General features: G+C 37.8%; 2 protein-coding genes across 2 annotated transcripts; both read left to right on the top strand.

The window, feature by feature from the left end:
• The first annotated feature begins 4303 nt into the window (after nt 1-4303).
• Nucleotides 4304-6601, top strand: LOC113361167 (40S ribosomal protein S11-1-like). Its single transcript, XM_026604501.1, has 6 exons — nt 4304-4376; nt 4471-4511; nt 4628-4728; nt 5814-5958; nt 6066-6155; nt 6270-6601. The coding sequence occupies exons 1-6, from the start codon at nt 4365-4367 to the stop codon at nt 6361-6363; spliced, it is 483 nt and encodes a 160-aa protein (XP_026460286.1). The 5' UTR covers nt 4304-4364; the 3' UTR covers nt 6364-6601.
• A 422-nt stretch (nt 6602-7023) lies between these two features.
• On the top strand, nt 7024-8683 carry LOC113355923 (protein CHLORORESPIRATORY REDUCTION 6, chloroplastic-like). Its single transcript, XM_026598907.1, has 4 exons — nt 7024-7295; nt 7482-7613; nt 7730-7938; nt 8218-8683. The coding sequence occupies exons 1-4, from the start codon at nt 7079-7081 to the stop codon at nt 8422-8424; spliced, it is 765 nt and encodes a 254-aa protein (XP_026454692.1). The 5' UTR covers nt 7024-7078; the 3' UTR covers nt 8425-8683.
• Nucleotides 8684-14813: the final 6130 nt, after the last annotated feature.

Here is a 14813-nt window from a genome sequence, read left to right as displayed (position 1 = left end):
ACCCGGTGAATGCCGTATCAGTCAATGACTTCGGAAACTCTCTCAGACATAGCTTTCCATATGCCGCGCGATCATTCATTGTAGAAAGGAATCGACTTAGGTGCTCTCTCGCGTTACCTTGGCCATTGTAGACTTTGAATTTTGGTGAAGTATAATCCTCCGGGTACTGGTATTCTATGATTTCCGAGGAGTAAGGGCTCTCCATGAAGTTGTAATTGTCTTGCTTCATAATTCTGTAATTCGCTTCTAAGTATCTTGCAATCGCCTTTTGCGTCATAGCCATTGGTTCGTCTTCAACTTCTTCTTCCGCATCTTGTGTTGTTTCTTTGACGTTTTTTCCCGCGCTAGCCATCTTCATGAGTTTTTCAGCTCTCGCTCCCTTCGTACATGCTTTTCCAATTCTTTTTGCATCTCCCCGAGGGAGGGATGAGTGGGTGATGCTTCCTCGCTCTCGTGTTGTTTATCTCCTTCGCGCGGAGCACTTTATTTCTTCGCTTGCGTAATTGGGTCTGTCACAATACAAACTCTCTCTCCTTCTGGGTTAAGCATGGATGTGCTTGGGTTTCCGGATGCACCTGAGTTAGCGCCTTCTGCATGGGTCATTGTGAACTAGGAACGAGCCTCCGGGTGTGGTCGCCAAATGTTAGTACCCAAATTTCGGTTTAGGTCCTACCCGTCCTAGCTATTACACATGACCTCACAATACCTAATAATAATAAGAGAGAGAGTTGTCTTTCCATTGTACCTTGTTCTTCCTTATATAGGCTTTTCTAAAAACCCCTATTTTCATGACATCATGCCACATGTCCTAAACCTTCTTAATTACCACTAATAACATTCCTTAACATAACCTCTTCCTTCTTTGTTAATTCCTCCTTTGTCCTTCCACCTTTTATGGGTATCTTTTATGTGGGCTTGGGTTTAGTCCCCAAATCCTTATTTCTTGACCCAAGTTTATCCCTACTCTTTTGGGGCATCCCCAACCCACTAAGGGGTGTTATTTTTCATGTATCAACACATATCAAATAAAAATTATACCTGTGCCGTTACTTAACAGGTTAAGCCTAGTATATATTTAAAACACATTAGTTCGTCTGACACGTTAGCAACCAAACTTCACTAACTTCACTCTGTAATTTTTAAACTTAGGTTCGACTGATTCGAGAAAAAAATAAAATAAGACAACTGAATTTAGTGTTGTTTTTCATAAGGGTGTGCAACGGACGGACGGTTACGGATTAGGGGTCACTTGCAACCAATCCGTCAAAATTGCGGTTTTGGAAAATCAAACCGTGTCCGGTCCAATCACCCGCGGATTTCACATCCGCGGATCAGCGGTTGACACGGGCCGGTTGCGGATTAACCGCGGATTTACTCAGGAAAAAAAAGTAAAAAAAATAAAAATACTAAGTTCAGAAACAGGAAATTTTAACACAAAAGATAGTGCTGGCAACACAAAAGAGTATTGTGTTTTTTTTAACAGAAACAAAAAAGTACTAATTCTTGCAACAACGGAAGGTAAACTATAAAATGCAACAAGTCTGGTGCCAAGCCAATGGAAATTATGCTGCCAAAAAAGAGTCCTTGGATTTGAGTACTTGTTCATTCAATCCATAATTGATATGTCCGGAATTTCTTTCAATATTTCTTCCGCATCTGTAAAATGAGAATGAATGTTTGCAATTAGATAACATTGAACTGTGATCATATAACAATTACCAATTGACTAAAAAAACTGAGTCATGACAGAAACCACTATCATATTCTTGCTCAAAACCATGAAACAAAACAGAGCTACGCATAATGCACCATTCCAGAGATGGACATAAAGAAGAATAAAATGACTAGAGAGATCGATAAGATATAGGAAATCATCTATGACTTGACTGAATTCAAGTCTTTTTCTAAAGAGAAGTGAAGAGAAAATGGTAATCCATCAACACAGTAGATACTCCTAAGCTAGGCAAGGTAGTGATAACATTTCATCAATCAATACATTAGCTGCTACATCTGGTCATGGTATTATTAGGTATACAGTATATAGAGAAAGGATATCATGCACAAAACAAAAATGGAATGGGTACCAGCAAGTCGACTCAAAATATTCCTCAGATGCAACTGAGATGGTAGTTGCAAACCACTTGGGATCTAGATGAAATATAATAAAACCACAAATTTGGATCCCTATACTTATCTATCAAATAGTGTTAAGAGGTAAGATGAGTATATATTCCCTCGTACCGAAACAACATAAACACAGCATAAACATCTTCCTCTATTTACTTGTATCATGAAGTACCAAACCTATTATGGCATATCAGTAGTCGTCGCAGACTCAAAGAAACATCTCTCAATTTCCAAGAACATATACTCTTAAAAAGCAATTATGACACTTAAAGTTCATTATTACGAAAAATGTTACAACAAATTCACGTTCTCCTGAAGCAATCAAACACTTGCAGTCCTAGGTAAATTCAGTAATAAAAATAAATAAACTTTTATGACTCAAAAAGACATTGTCCGCAAGTGTTAATATACAATATCACCTAAATCAAGATCAGAGAATCCAACTGGTGGTGGTGGACAGTAAGTGTTGGACATCAATCCAACTGGTGGTGGTGGACAGTAAGTGTTGGACATCTCAAGAGAAAATATTGACATCTCAAGGTTGATGCTAACTACCTCCATCACGAATAATGGTGGAAATGGTTTTCACATAAACTGAAATTTTCAGCTTTTAATATGTTTAGAGCTTAATTCACATACTCAGAATTGCCAATCACAAAAAAAAAAAAACACCAAACCCAATTTCAAATCCACTTTAATCAATCAACTAAATGTCTCAAAAACTCAATTTGAGTGAAGTTATCCAAACTACCAAAATTTTTAAGGCATAACAAACAGAACCCATGTCATGGATTACTCACATAACATACAATCAAATCATGGAAGCAGCAATCCAATGACTCAAGAACATGAAAATCAAAAAGAAGAACAACTGAAAGATATAAGAGTTGGAGAATCACTAGGAGGATAATAGATATACCTGATTGAAAGTGGAGTTCAAAACCTCTTCCCTTGAAACTGAAAAGAAAACAACAAATGGATAAAATCGGAGATTTTAGCACTAGTCCATAGTAATAATAGAGATCTTGGCTTTGAGAAAATTACCAGAGTTGAGACAGGAACCTGTAACTGAGAAATACTGGACACTTAGACAGCATGTTAGACTAGATTACTCATTCAGTACTCTAGGGTTATGATGAATCACAAACCTCTAATCAAAACACCAAATTCAACTTACTAAGATCACAGTATACTAACCTAAAACCTATTATTCAGCACAAATTTCTTATAAAACCTAAAACCTACTATTCAACACAAATTTCTTATAAAATTGTAGTCTACTTTCACAAATCAAACTAAACCCAGTTTAATTTCATGTGTTTCAGACTTAAAGATGAAAAACCCAGATTTTTTTTCTATAATTGAATCCAAAATTAAACAGATAAATAAACTTATTGGTTGCAGCAATCAGGCAGTGCGTTAACTTCTTTTTCAGCACGATCCAATACTTTTTAGTAATGAATCTAATAAGCAGAGAGCTACTCAGAGTAGAGAAATGAAGAACCTCTCATAAGCAGAGAAGAAGGTTGAGCGTGAAGTGAAACTGTTTTAGGTTTCACAAAGATAAGATGTTTATATATCAAACTCATACTTCCTATATTATCCCTAGTATTTCTATCAAATTCCTATCCTGTCCTGCGGTGCGGGCGAATCCGCGGATTCACAAAACTAACCGCAACTAAACCGCTAAACCTTGCGGATTTGAAAACTCAACCGTGTCCGGCCCATTGACTCTTGCGGAATGGTTTTCACCCACACTTTTGCGGACGGTTGCGGGTGAAATCCGCGGTTTCGGTTTTTCTGCACACCCCTAGTTTTTCATAAAATGAAGTCCACCTATCATTTTTGTGTTTAAGTATTAACCGAACTGTTCATTGGCATCTTCAAAGTGAGAGAATAATGAGTAGTTCGGCTGATAATTCTTTTCAATCATAAGCCGAATTTTATTATGTAACTACCTAAAAATTATAGTTTTTGATTTAAAGCTAATCTATCAATCTAAGTATCGAACACAAGAAAATAACACATAGGCTAAGATTTGTGGGAGATACTTCCTAAGAGCACAAGGCCTACCGAAAAGCCCATTTGTGATCTCTCCGTGACCTGTGGGCCTGGAAAGACCAAAACCCTAATTTTCATCTTAATATAAATTCTTATTTTTATATTTTCACCTCTTATTGAATCTCTAAGCGGCCATTAGTGATTACAGACCGGAGCATCTGATTAAGGTTTTAATCATGGCAGAACAGGTTCGTACCTAACCTCCACAATTTTTTTCAATTAGATATTTGAATGTTTATCAATCTTCTGTTTGGTAATATGCTGTTTTCTCTGTTATTTTAGACGGAGAAGGCTTTTCTTAAGCAACCCAAGGTATTTATATGGTAAGTGTGTGTTTTCATGATTAAGTTTTGGTTCTTCTTTACATTGTTCAGTCATTAATTTGTGGGGGCAATGATCTTTTTTCTTCTTACTTAGTGGTATTTTTGAAAATTTGCAGCTCAAAAGTATCAGGAAAGGGCAAGAGGCCAGGGAAGGGTGGAAACCGTTTCTATAAGAACGTTGGATTAGGATTTAAGACACCCAGAGAAGCAATTGAAGGTATGATTATTGATTTTTTCCTTTTCTTTTTTTTTTTTTTTTTTTTTTTTTTTGACAACTGTGATTGATTTTGTGCAGTGTGTAATTTTTGTTGGTTTAGTAAAGTAGATTGAAATTAGTATTGAGAATGGTCACTCTTTCATCGAACAACGTATATAGACATTTTTCGTAGTTATTTCGGTCGAATACATCATGTGTTAGCTGCCTCAAACATTAAGTGGCTAACCCACATTTAGGTGTCTTGTGGCATTTCGTTACTCCTGTTTTGGACTACCGTTCTCTCGCATCTTTGAAAATATACCCTACATTATGCTGTGGTGTTCACTTGTCGGTTCAGGCATTGTCAGGGCGGATGGAGTGTCTTCTGGTTTGAAGTAGTTTTATGTAGGATTTGAAACAATGTTTTGTATGTAGTTTCTTGGGACTCTTGTGTTTGATTATTTTAACAGTAAGTTAAAACATGGAAATACCCTACTGTATGTGCATCCTGCTTGGTTTAAATGTCTGGTGGGGAAGTGGATGTGGATCTACTCGGTTGTTTCGGCCCTAAAGTTTGTTTCCTGTGGGTGTAGTTGGTCAGATTATGTAGAAACAAGGCAACCTAAGTCGGATGTAGATTATTGTGATATACACTATCCTGATATAGTTTGTACTTCTGTAGCGGGGTTTCTTGTTTTTCTTCTTTTTTTCTTCTGTTGGCTATCTTGATGCTTCGTGGGCTGGCACAACATTAGGGAATCAATCTGTTTCTGGATACTTCGCATCAGTTGGACGTATTACCCTTAAGTGATTGCAGTAACTGGGATCATTCTGTTTTCTTTCTATCAAGCTGTAATATTCATAGCTTTTAGTAATAATTATGCATTACATTAGAGAAGTAAGACTAAAGATATTGGTTACCATATAGTCTAGGGTGCAGCTCATTTCATTTCTACTATGTAATCACTTGTTTATAAGTCTATGCTTGGCACGTCTGCATGTTAATGATGTTTATTTGGCGTTGCATTCAAACACTGTTAAAGCAACGGATTTGTTTTTGTGGCTATGAGCTTTTATTAAATTGATATGAATGACTTTGTATGCAGGTACATATATTGACAAGAAATGTCCATTTACTGGCGATGTTTCTATCAGAGGCCGTATTCTATCTGGTACCTGTCACAGTGCCAAGATGGTGAGGACCATTGTTGTCCGCCGTAATTACCTGCACTATGTCAAGAAATACCAGAGGTGAGAACCACATTAGAGGTTCTATAGACTCAGATGATCTATTTTTCTTAATTGTTGATGTTCGAAAAGCTTATCTGTTTCTGTTGTTTGCCCTAATCTTCTTATAGATATGAGAAGAGGCATTCTAACATACCTGCACATATTTCCCCATGCTTCCGTGTCAAGGAAGGAGATCACGTTATTATTGGTCAATGCAGGTATATGATTAAACCCAAGGATCCTCCCTTCCCTTTTGCTACTCATAAAGTCAAATGTTTTTTTTCATCCGTTCATAGGTACTGAATGGTATTCTTTTTCTTGCCTGTTTCCAGACCATTGTCGAAGACAGTGAGGTTTAACGTATTGAAGGTCATCCCAGCAGGGTCTTCAACTGGTAGTGGAAAGAAGGCCTTTACAGCAATGTGAGGTGTTTTTTTCGTACTTTTTTGACAAATCGCGAGTGTTACCTATAGGTTATAAGGAGCTGATTAGCTAGATATTATGGTTTAGTTATGTCAAAACAGTATCCAGTAAAAAGTATCTGTTTGGCGATCACATTCTTTTGATCATATTTTTATTTTATAAGAGAGTTCTGTTCGTGCTATCCTTCACAATATCGTTGTTATTTTCTTATATCATGAAGCATTTTGGGAAATTCTTACTCTGATGATTCCTGATTCGATGCATCAGCCTTGGATACCAAGCTTGATAACTCAATTTGCCCCTACATATTAAAAAAGAACAGAGCAAGAACCTTGTTCTAATTTTAAGTGTGAAATTGCAATCTGCCCCTGTGAACCTGCAGAGCTGATTTCAAGTAATATAGACTCTTGACAGGGATATTGATGCCTTAGGCTGTACATAATCCTACGCAAAATGGAAGATTTAATCTGGAACTACCTCTATCATACACCACTATTTACCAACACGCGCACTACTTCAGGTATTAGGCTCTGCAAACCTTTTTTTTTTTGCAGTCTGGAACATATCTGTGGATGCCCTGAGGCATATGTTGGGTGCCCAAAGCATGTAAAATGAGTGAATGTGATAAACCTTGCAAAGATGAGATAAAAGTTGACCCAGACAAACCAACTGTTATGCCTTGCATAGACTTCTCTCGTACAGATAAACCACCCCCTGAATGTCTCTCCTGGCAGCTACCACATCCTCATATCCTCTTCTTCCCAAACCGAACCAGCCTTCTACTTCCTATACTTCATGGAGTTGTTGCAGACCCGTTGTGTCAACTTCAGTTCCATCTCTCCCGATTTCACATCGACGGCACAACTTCATGGCCTCCGTTGCATTCAATCCTTCAGGGAATTTTGATCTATCACTTACTGACGAAGATGAAGAAGGTAAGACTACATAGTTGTAGAAGAATACACGCACCACACATTCAGGTTTTACAAAAGAAATTCAGTTCCATCCCAAACGGTCCGCTATAACTTGTTGAACTACGTGGGTTTTATTAGTTGTAAATGAAAACAATTTTTGTCTGGTTTTTATTCACTAATTGTACCTAAACAAATATTAATTGACAGATAAATCACAAGTTACGCCGCCAATGCCACCAACAGAAGGGCGGTTTGAGATAGTTGTTGATACTGAAAACATCCAGCGTCTTGACCTATCTCCATTATTTAGAATAAGTGGAATCAAGTCGCTTGCAGAAGGTATTTTTTAAGTTCAGCACTATTTCACTGGATATGTCGATCAAAATTCTTTTATCACCAATGCTAGTTAGTTCTTCTGCACACTTGTTAAAGACACGTGTAAATATTGTTTGCAGCTGACCCAAAGGAACTTCTAGAGCAAACAGTTGGTTTTACCTTAAATTATACAAGAGAAGACCCGTACGATCCTCGAGAACTATCCGAATTCCCTGATATAAGACTATGGTTTGTGAGGCTTGATGCAACTTATCCATGGCTGCCCGTGGTGTTGGATTGGCGTGCTGGAGAGCTTGCACGATATGCTGCTATGGTAGTTCCTCACCAGGTAATTTAAGTAGCATTCGCTGCTAATGTGGTGTTTGTCCTTACTACTTGGTGTGTGAACCTTACTCAAGTCTAAGTCAGTTTCTAGCACAATTGTATTAAACATCTGACTCAATGGCTACAGACTCAGATTATAATGTCTGAATCATTATTCTTAGTTACATCTACCAATTCACAAGAATGACCTATTGCACCAATGAGTAAGAGGACAGAAGAAGCTCAGATAACATGAAACACTGAATTGGTGATTGTAACATGTGTTTTTCTTTTCTCCTAACAGATGAGCATGAGAATGGGAGTTGTGTTCAACCCTGAGGCATTGGAGTTGTTCGTGATGAAAAAAGTTTTCATTGTGTATTCATGGTTGAAGGAACAAAATGTTCCAAAACCGAAGTTGAAGACAAGCGACATGGCTAGGATGCTTGGATTTAGATTTGGAGATGAACTATTCGATTTAATAGATGCACACAGTGTTGATCCCTCGTAACAGTCGGGAACTTGAAATTACGTGTAACAATAGCTACAAAAACGTTATGTCAGATAAAGAAGGAACTGGGTTCAACATGTAAAACATGAATGATGATGCAACACGCATCATTTATGCAAAGAAGCAACTGAAGCCCAATAGAAATCAAACAAACTAATTTATGCAACACACTAAACATGTATAAGTGCTGGCACTCATTTCACGAGGAGAATTCCTAAGGCTAAAAGATTATTCGAATGTCTTACATAATTCTGATTTATACCATAGAGTTTCCTTGTTGATTTTGGTAGAAAATCCTTTGTTATGTTTATAATGTCCCACATTACTATACATCCATGACAAAATTGATGTTTTTTATTATAGTTTTCGCAGGTACAAACTTAAGGATATGCTAGTAGTCAATGGTGTAGTCATTATCCGAGTCAAACGTACCTCTCCTAACCCAAGCAACTACACTTTTACAAACTAGCTTGTCCACTTCAACTCTCAGAAAAATATACATGTTGTTTGTCATCTTCTCACCACTGGTCGTACTCAGTTCAAGATTCCTAAACCCGTGTTGTACTTCTCTCAGAGTAACCAATCAAAACACGAAATTCAAATTAAAGTTTACCATCATATTTTCGTATATTGGTACTTCAACATAGACTATACACTCAATACTAAAAACCATCTATTCCTTCTTATCATCATCATGGTCTCCGCTTCAAACTCTAAGCCAGAAGAAAACATTGGAAAGCTCACAGAACAAATGAATAATACCATCAACATTCCAGAAGACCTTTACCCTAAAATCTTCATTAATCCAGAAAAAATCATACCAAAGAAAGATGTTAACTGGAAATGGAATTTCATTCGTAGATTCTGCAGCAAAACCTCATACTAAACCAAAGTTATATCTAGATTCATAAACTCTAACTGGGAACTATATAGACATGCTGAGGTCAATCTTTGGAAAAGAAGAAGAAACTACTATTCTATAAAACTGGGAAGCATGAAAGATTACAGAGTTTTTAGATAGAGAGGAACAAGAGGCATTTTTGGAAAACAAATTTTTCTCACTGAAGTTCCACCAGAAGGACCTGAGTTCATTGATGAAGATAACTTATACAAAGTCATGGCCTGGGTTCTAGTCAAAAGGGTCCCAAAACATATCATTCCAGATATTAGCATTATGCTAAGACCAGCTAGAATTTATCAAGAAGCCAAAAGGCCTTATGGAAGAGATCATGATGAAAAAATATTGAAGTACTTCTAACTCTTGATGTGACTAGAGCTTTGAAATATGAAGTTGATGCTTACCTACCACTGGCTTGAATTAGCCTATGCTCTACCTGGTATTCAATTCTGCAAAGTTTGTAGAATCTTAGATCATCATGGTCCTCGATGTGAAGTTATTCAAGCTAATGCCACAATTTCGCCCACACCTCAGAGCAATCCCTCAACAACAACTCATATCCAAAGACAAACCCAAAATACTTCTCCTTCAACACACATCCTACCCAAGAGAAGAGGTTACACTGATAAAGATGCTACAGAAGAATTTGCTATCAAAATGAAGATTGCACAAAGGAAACTCATCATGGAAAAAAACAATTTTGTTCTAGATGGTAGAAATGACTTCTTAGATTTCAAAGCTGGCTCATCTCAAGCTAATACCCTCAAAAGTGATCCTACTTCCTCTGCCATCATCAAAAAAAGAAAGAAGTCAAGAAATGGGAACAAAAAAAAAAAAATACTAATAGGAAAAAAAGAATCAACATCAAAGATGTTGCTAGACTTCATAATGACACTTTGCATTCTGACACTTACGGAGTTGATATATTTCCCAAAGTCTCTCTCAACATCCCAAACCCCTTTGCTGACCTACCTACCCTTTTTGAAATTCAATCCAACCCAAAAAGCTAATCTCAAAATCCACAATAAACATCTTTGGGAAAAAAGAAAACTGGAAAAGAAACCATCTTCAAGAAATGAGCAGTTCAATCAACCCATTCCTGAATCTAAGAGAAAAGGCAGGACTTTGGACAGCATGAAATGCACCCCCTCCCACACCAAAAAGACTAAAGACTACCCACCAGGCTTTGGCTACTCTGATGATGAAGAGAAGGAGGAACAAAGATATAATGACTACATCTTGAATACTAGCAACCTTGAGGGCACTAACCCTTTCAAAAGATCTGAGATATGCAACCCAACTATTTATATTACATGCTTTAATTTCCCCCTTAATTGGCATGCCATGCACATATTTATTAACACCAGAACCTATTATAGACCTAACACCTTAGTTACTATGACCGGCCAGGATAGTGATGCATAATGATTGCGCGTTACAACATAGTGGGTCAAGTCAGTGATGTGCAAAGGTTGCGCGTGATCGCATAGACTGTCAAGTGCTAAGATATCAAGACCCTACAAGGCCAGTGACGCGTAAAGGTGGCGCTACACTGTAAAGGACATTGGATAAGTAATAAATCTTATTTGCCAACACAATGAACCTTTATTGAGGGATTGGAAAGACATGGACAAGTTGTCAAATGCAACATGCAATGTTGGCATTAAGGCATATCCATGGGATTGAGTTGGACCAAACTCAAGGATGATGCAAGAGTGTAGAATAGGCCAAGAGTTTTCCGATGCAGTAGTCCAAGGCTGGCCAAATCTTGGAAGTGCAAAAAAGCTAGTAATGCGAGAGTGCGCATTACTATTGTCAACAAGTTGGCTAAGTAAAGCATATGACGCAAGAATAACCAGAATGAGCTAAGGAAGTGGCAAAGATGATTTAAGTACAAATATTGTTGTCTATTGTCTATGCCAAGAAGACTGCAATCCATGTTGGCCGTGCATTGGATAAAGTCCAAGTCAGTAATGCGCAACAGTTGTGCAATATGGCTCAATTGACAGTTAGGAGTTGGTTATTGACTTTACAAGCATGCCAATGGTGTGAGACAATATATAACGGTTATAAAATAAGTTTATAACCATGTGGGAGTGTTCATAACCACCAAGAACAGGTGTGGCACCAATTGGCTTGGCAACACAAAAGGTGGCAGTTGAAGTTGGCGGTTATCGAAACTACTTGGACACTTGGGTGCGTGTCCAAGGCTTGTAATATTTAGCATTATAAATATCATAGAGATTAATAGGGTTGGTTTTATTCAATTTGAGAGAAGAACCACTGATTATAGAGAGTGTTAGGCATTCACCAAGAGAGTGAATGACCTGTTTTGGTACATGTGATGGACGAGTTTTGTAATCTTCCTTTAATGCAATAAAATGGGTTTGTTGTAGTATATCTTTGTGTTTTTATGTTGCCGATTTGTGTGAAGTTGTCAATTGTAATTGATGCATGGAAAACCTCTTATGTTTTTGAGGGCATGAAGAGTTAGGGAGAAAGAAGATGAAGACTTCCGTTGTGTATTTCCTTAAGAGTGAAGGCAGATGCATACTTTGATGCAAGTATGCAAGGCTGAGTACTTCTAGGTGAAGTTGATGCACTGAACCACAAAGTATTTCCGGTCATGTCCCATGAAAATTTTTGGCGATTAAATGGGTATGTGACAGCAGGTATCAGAGCCGTGTTTGGGGACACAGTTCTTGATTTTTCTCTCTTTTACTTAAGTCGGTGTCATTTGTTTGTCGGATTCAGTATTGAATAATTTGGGTTTCGTTAGTATGGAAACTAGAAGAAGTTGGTCTTGTGTGGAAAGATCAATTGGAAAGGACTTTGAAGCTTGACATAGCAACAGGCCATGAAAGTTCATAACAAAGGTGTCGTAATTCCAGCCCAAAGTGTTAGACGAACATGCGAAAATCATTGGAAACTGGGTTTTCAAGTGATTGCATGACAAAACTCAAGAGTATGATGAATTCTATGGTGCAAGTCAGTTGTTTAAGTCCATGTAATTCTCACAACTATGCAAGTATTACACGTTTAGAATGCATATCTTTGTGGTGTTATCAGTAGCGAGTACATTACATGTAGTAATGGAAATTTTGGGTAAATTACCGAACTCAAAGATGTTGTTGGCCTTTGCAGTGGAAAGAGAATTAAAAACCTGTCTATGCGATAGAATTGAAGGTGTTTCATTGTAGCCAGTTTGATGGAAGATTAAAGTTATCTATCTAGAATGCATGTACCTTGGTGGTAATGTAAAGTCTGGTTGTGAACCTGCATTTTTATGGCAATTGTGATGCCATGAAATCAGAATTGGGTGGACAATTATTATCTAGAATAAAGCTTATGGAAAGGCTGAAGACAGAAGCGCAAGTTAGGGGAAAACCGATACACCACGATCTTGCGTTTGCGAAGTATTATTCGGTGATGCTAGATGTGCACAAGGAATGTGCTTGCACCTGGTTTATGAGTGAGATCAATATGCTTGGACAAGGGTGTACAAAGACCCACTTTTGATCATAACCACAAGCGGATGTTCTTGTCGACTGCAAATCAATAATTATTGCTACTGAAGTTTATTTTGAAGAAGGGGAATGATAAGACTAACCAGTTGTGCATGGGAAATCAAAATGAGTTCCAAGTTTGAAGAAGAATACGACATTCTTGCTCCAAGGAACGTACGTAGTGGGTGCCTCATTTGCAAGGATTATTGGCCTTGTTTGGAATTGTCCAAGGGATTTGTCCGCGAAAGTATTGAGTAATATGGCTTGCTGAGCTCTATGGTGATGCTCAGAATCACTAAGTAAGTCCGTTCCAGTTGTGCAAAGGTGCACAAGTATGCGTTTAAATTTGGGTTTTGACTGGCATGGCCAATATGCAACAGTAGCATGCGCCAAATAGGATTTGGGCATGACCAAGATGCATGATGAGGTTGGATATGCAAGTTAGGCGAATTGTGGATGCAAGAATAAGGAAGTACAAAGTTGTGGTGATGCACAAAAATGATATGTGGTCATTCTTGAAGAAATCTTCATGAAAGCTAAAGCAACATTATAGCCTCAGTTTGAAGGAGTATTCAACTAAGTGTCAATTATATTGTGCTTCGTTATGAGAGTTGTATAAGAACGTTGATAGTTGGAAGAGTACATGTGGCAAAATGAATTGCTACATTGGGGACAGTAGGTGATGTCTCGCTACCTTGTTTGTTTCTTAGAAGCGAATATGAAGTTAGTATTGCGAGGCTTGTTAGGTAGTACAAGTTGCCATTAGTTGGTGCAAGTATTTGCTGAAGTTTGAGTACACTTTCAGTTTGGGTCGAGTGGACCTTGGTGTTGGGAATTGTCTCTCTATGTAAGGTAGTGGTGAATGAGGGTATTTGAGGTGAAAGTTCTTGTATCTTTCGTTCAAAGTAAAGCTAGTCGCGTTGAAGATGCTACATAACATATTAACAAAATGTGCAACAGAAGACGCTGAAAGTGAAATAAGCAAATAGAGGACTTGGTGATATAGACGAGTTTGTTGTTGAGAGTTATGTATAAATGCGACAACATTTGGAAGCGATAGCATGGAATAACGCAGAAAGAATGTAGAAGTAAGCCCATCAAGCAAAATGAGTTAAGATTGACTCATGGCTTGGAAGAACATGATGTTTTTTCCATTACACCAAAGCGTAGTAGTTTGAAAAAACAGTAAGGCATGTTGGTTTCAAAGGGGTGTGAAGACGATACCTTGTCCAAAGTGACGATAGAATGTCTCGGGTAGTCCTAAGTCATGACTATACCAAAGTCATGCATTCCAATCAAGGTGTTGCGACATTGCAAGCAAAGAACATCAAGGTGCTGGTTCTTTGGCATACAAATGATGCAAGTCCAAGAAGGTGAAGTTTGCAATATGATTTGGAGGCCAAATCTAGTAAAAGAGGTGATGCTTGCAAAGTGCAGAAAAGGCTATAGGTTGTGGCGCATACCAAGAGTGGTATGAAATCATAGAGTGCATACCTTAAGGCATGACATTATTTGGCGTAGGCGCATATGATTGAAGAATAAGGCCAAGTCTTGTATAAGTCCTGTTATGTTACGTGGTGCAACTAAAGTCGAAAAGTGAAGGCAAAAGATTATGGCAATGATCACTGTGATCAGTTGGGGAGAATCATTAGTTGTGTACACTTAGACACAAATGATTCATGCGAAGTTCAAGCCTAATTCAGGGAGTTGGAAAGAAGAATTTTAATTTGCACTTAGGTGTTGATATATGATTTGAAATGGAGTTGAAAGCGATCGTGATGCAAAAAAAAAGGTTCAAGATCAGTATGATCAATGTCAAGGAATTAAAGCTAAGTGATGTTGATGCTGATGCTAAAGAATATAAGTTGGCTAAGTGCATTTTGCAAAAGCTAGCAAAGATTGCTAAATTTCATAAAGGGTTCTGAAAGTGCATGCAGCGAAGATTGAGACCAGTATAGTTGCGTTCAACGAGGATGTTGAAATAT

This window comes from Papaver somniferum, chromosome 3 (assembly GCF_003573695.1).
Source record: "Papaver somniferum cultivar HN1 chromosome 3, ASM357369v1, whole genome shotgun sequence".
NCBI classification, from domain to species: domain Eukaryota; kingdom Viridiplantae; phylum Streptophyta; class Magnoliopsida; order Ranunculales; family Papaveraceae; genus Papaver; species Papaver somniferum.
Note: the sequence above shows the minus strand (reverse complement) of the source record. Positions and strands in the feature narration are given on the sequence as shown.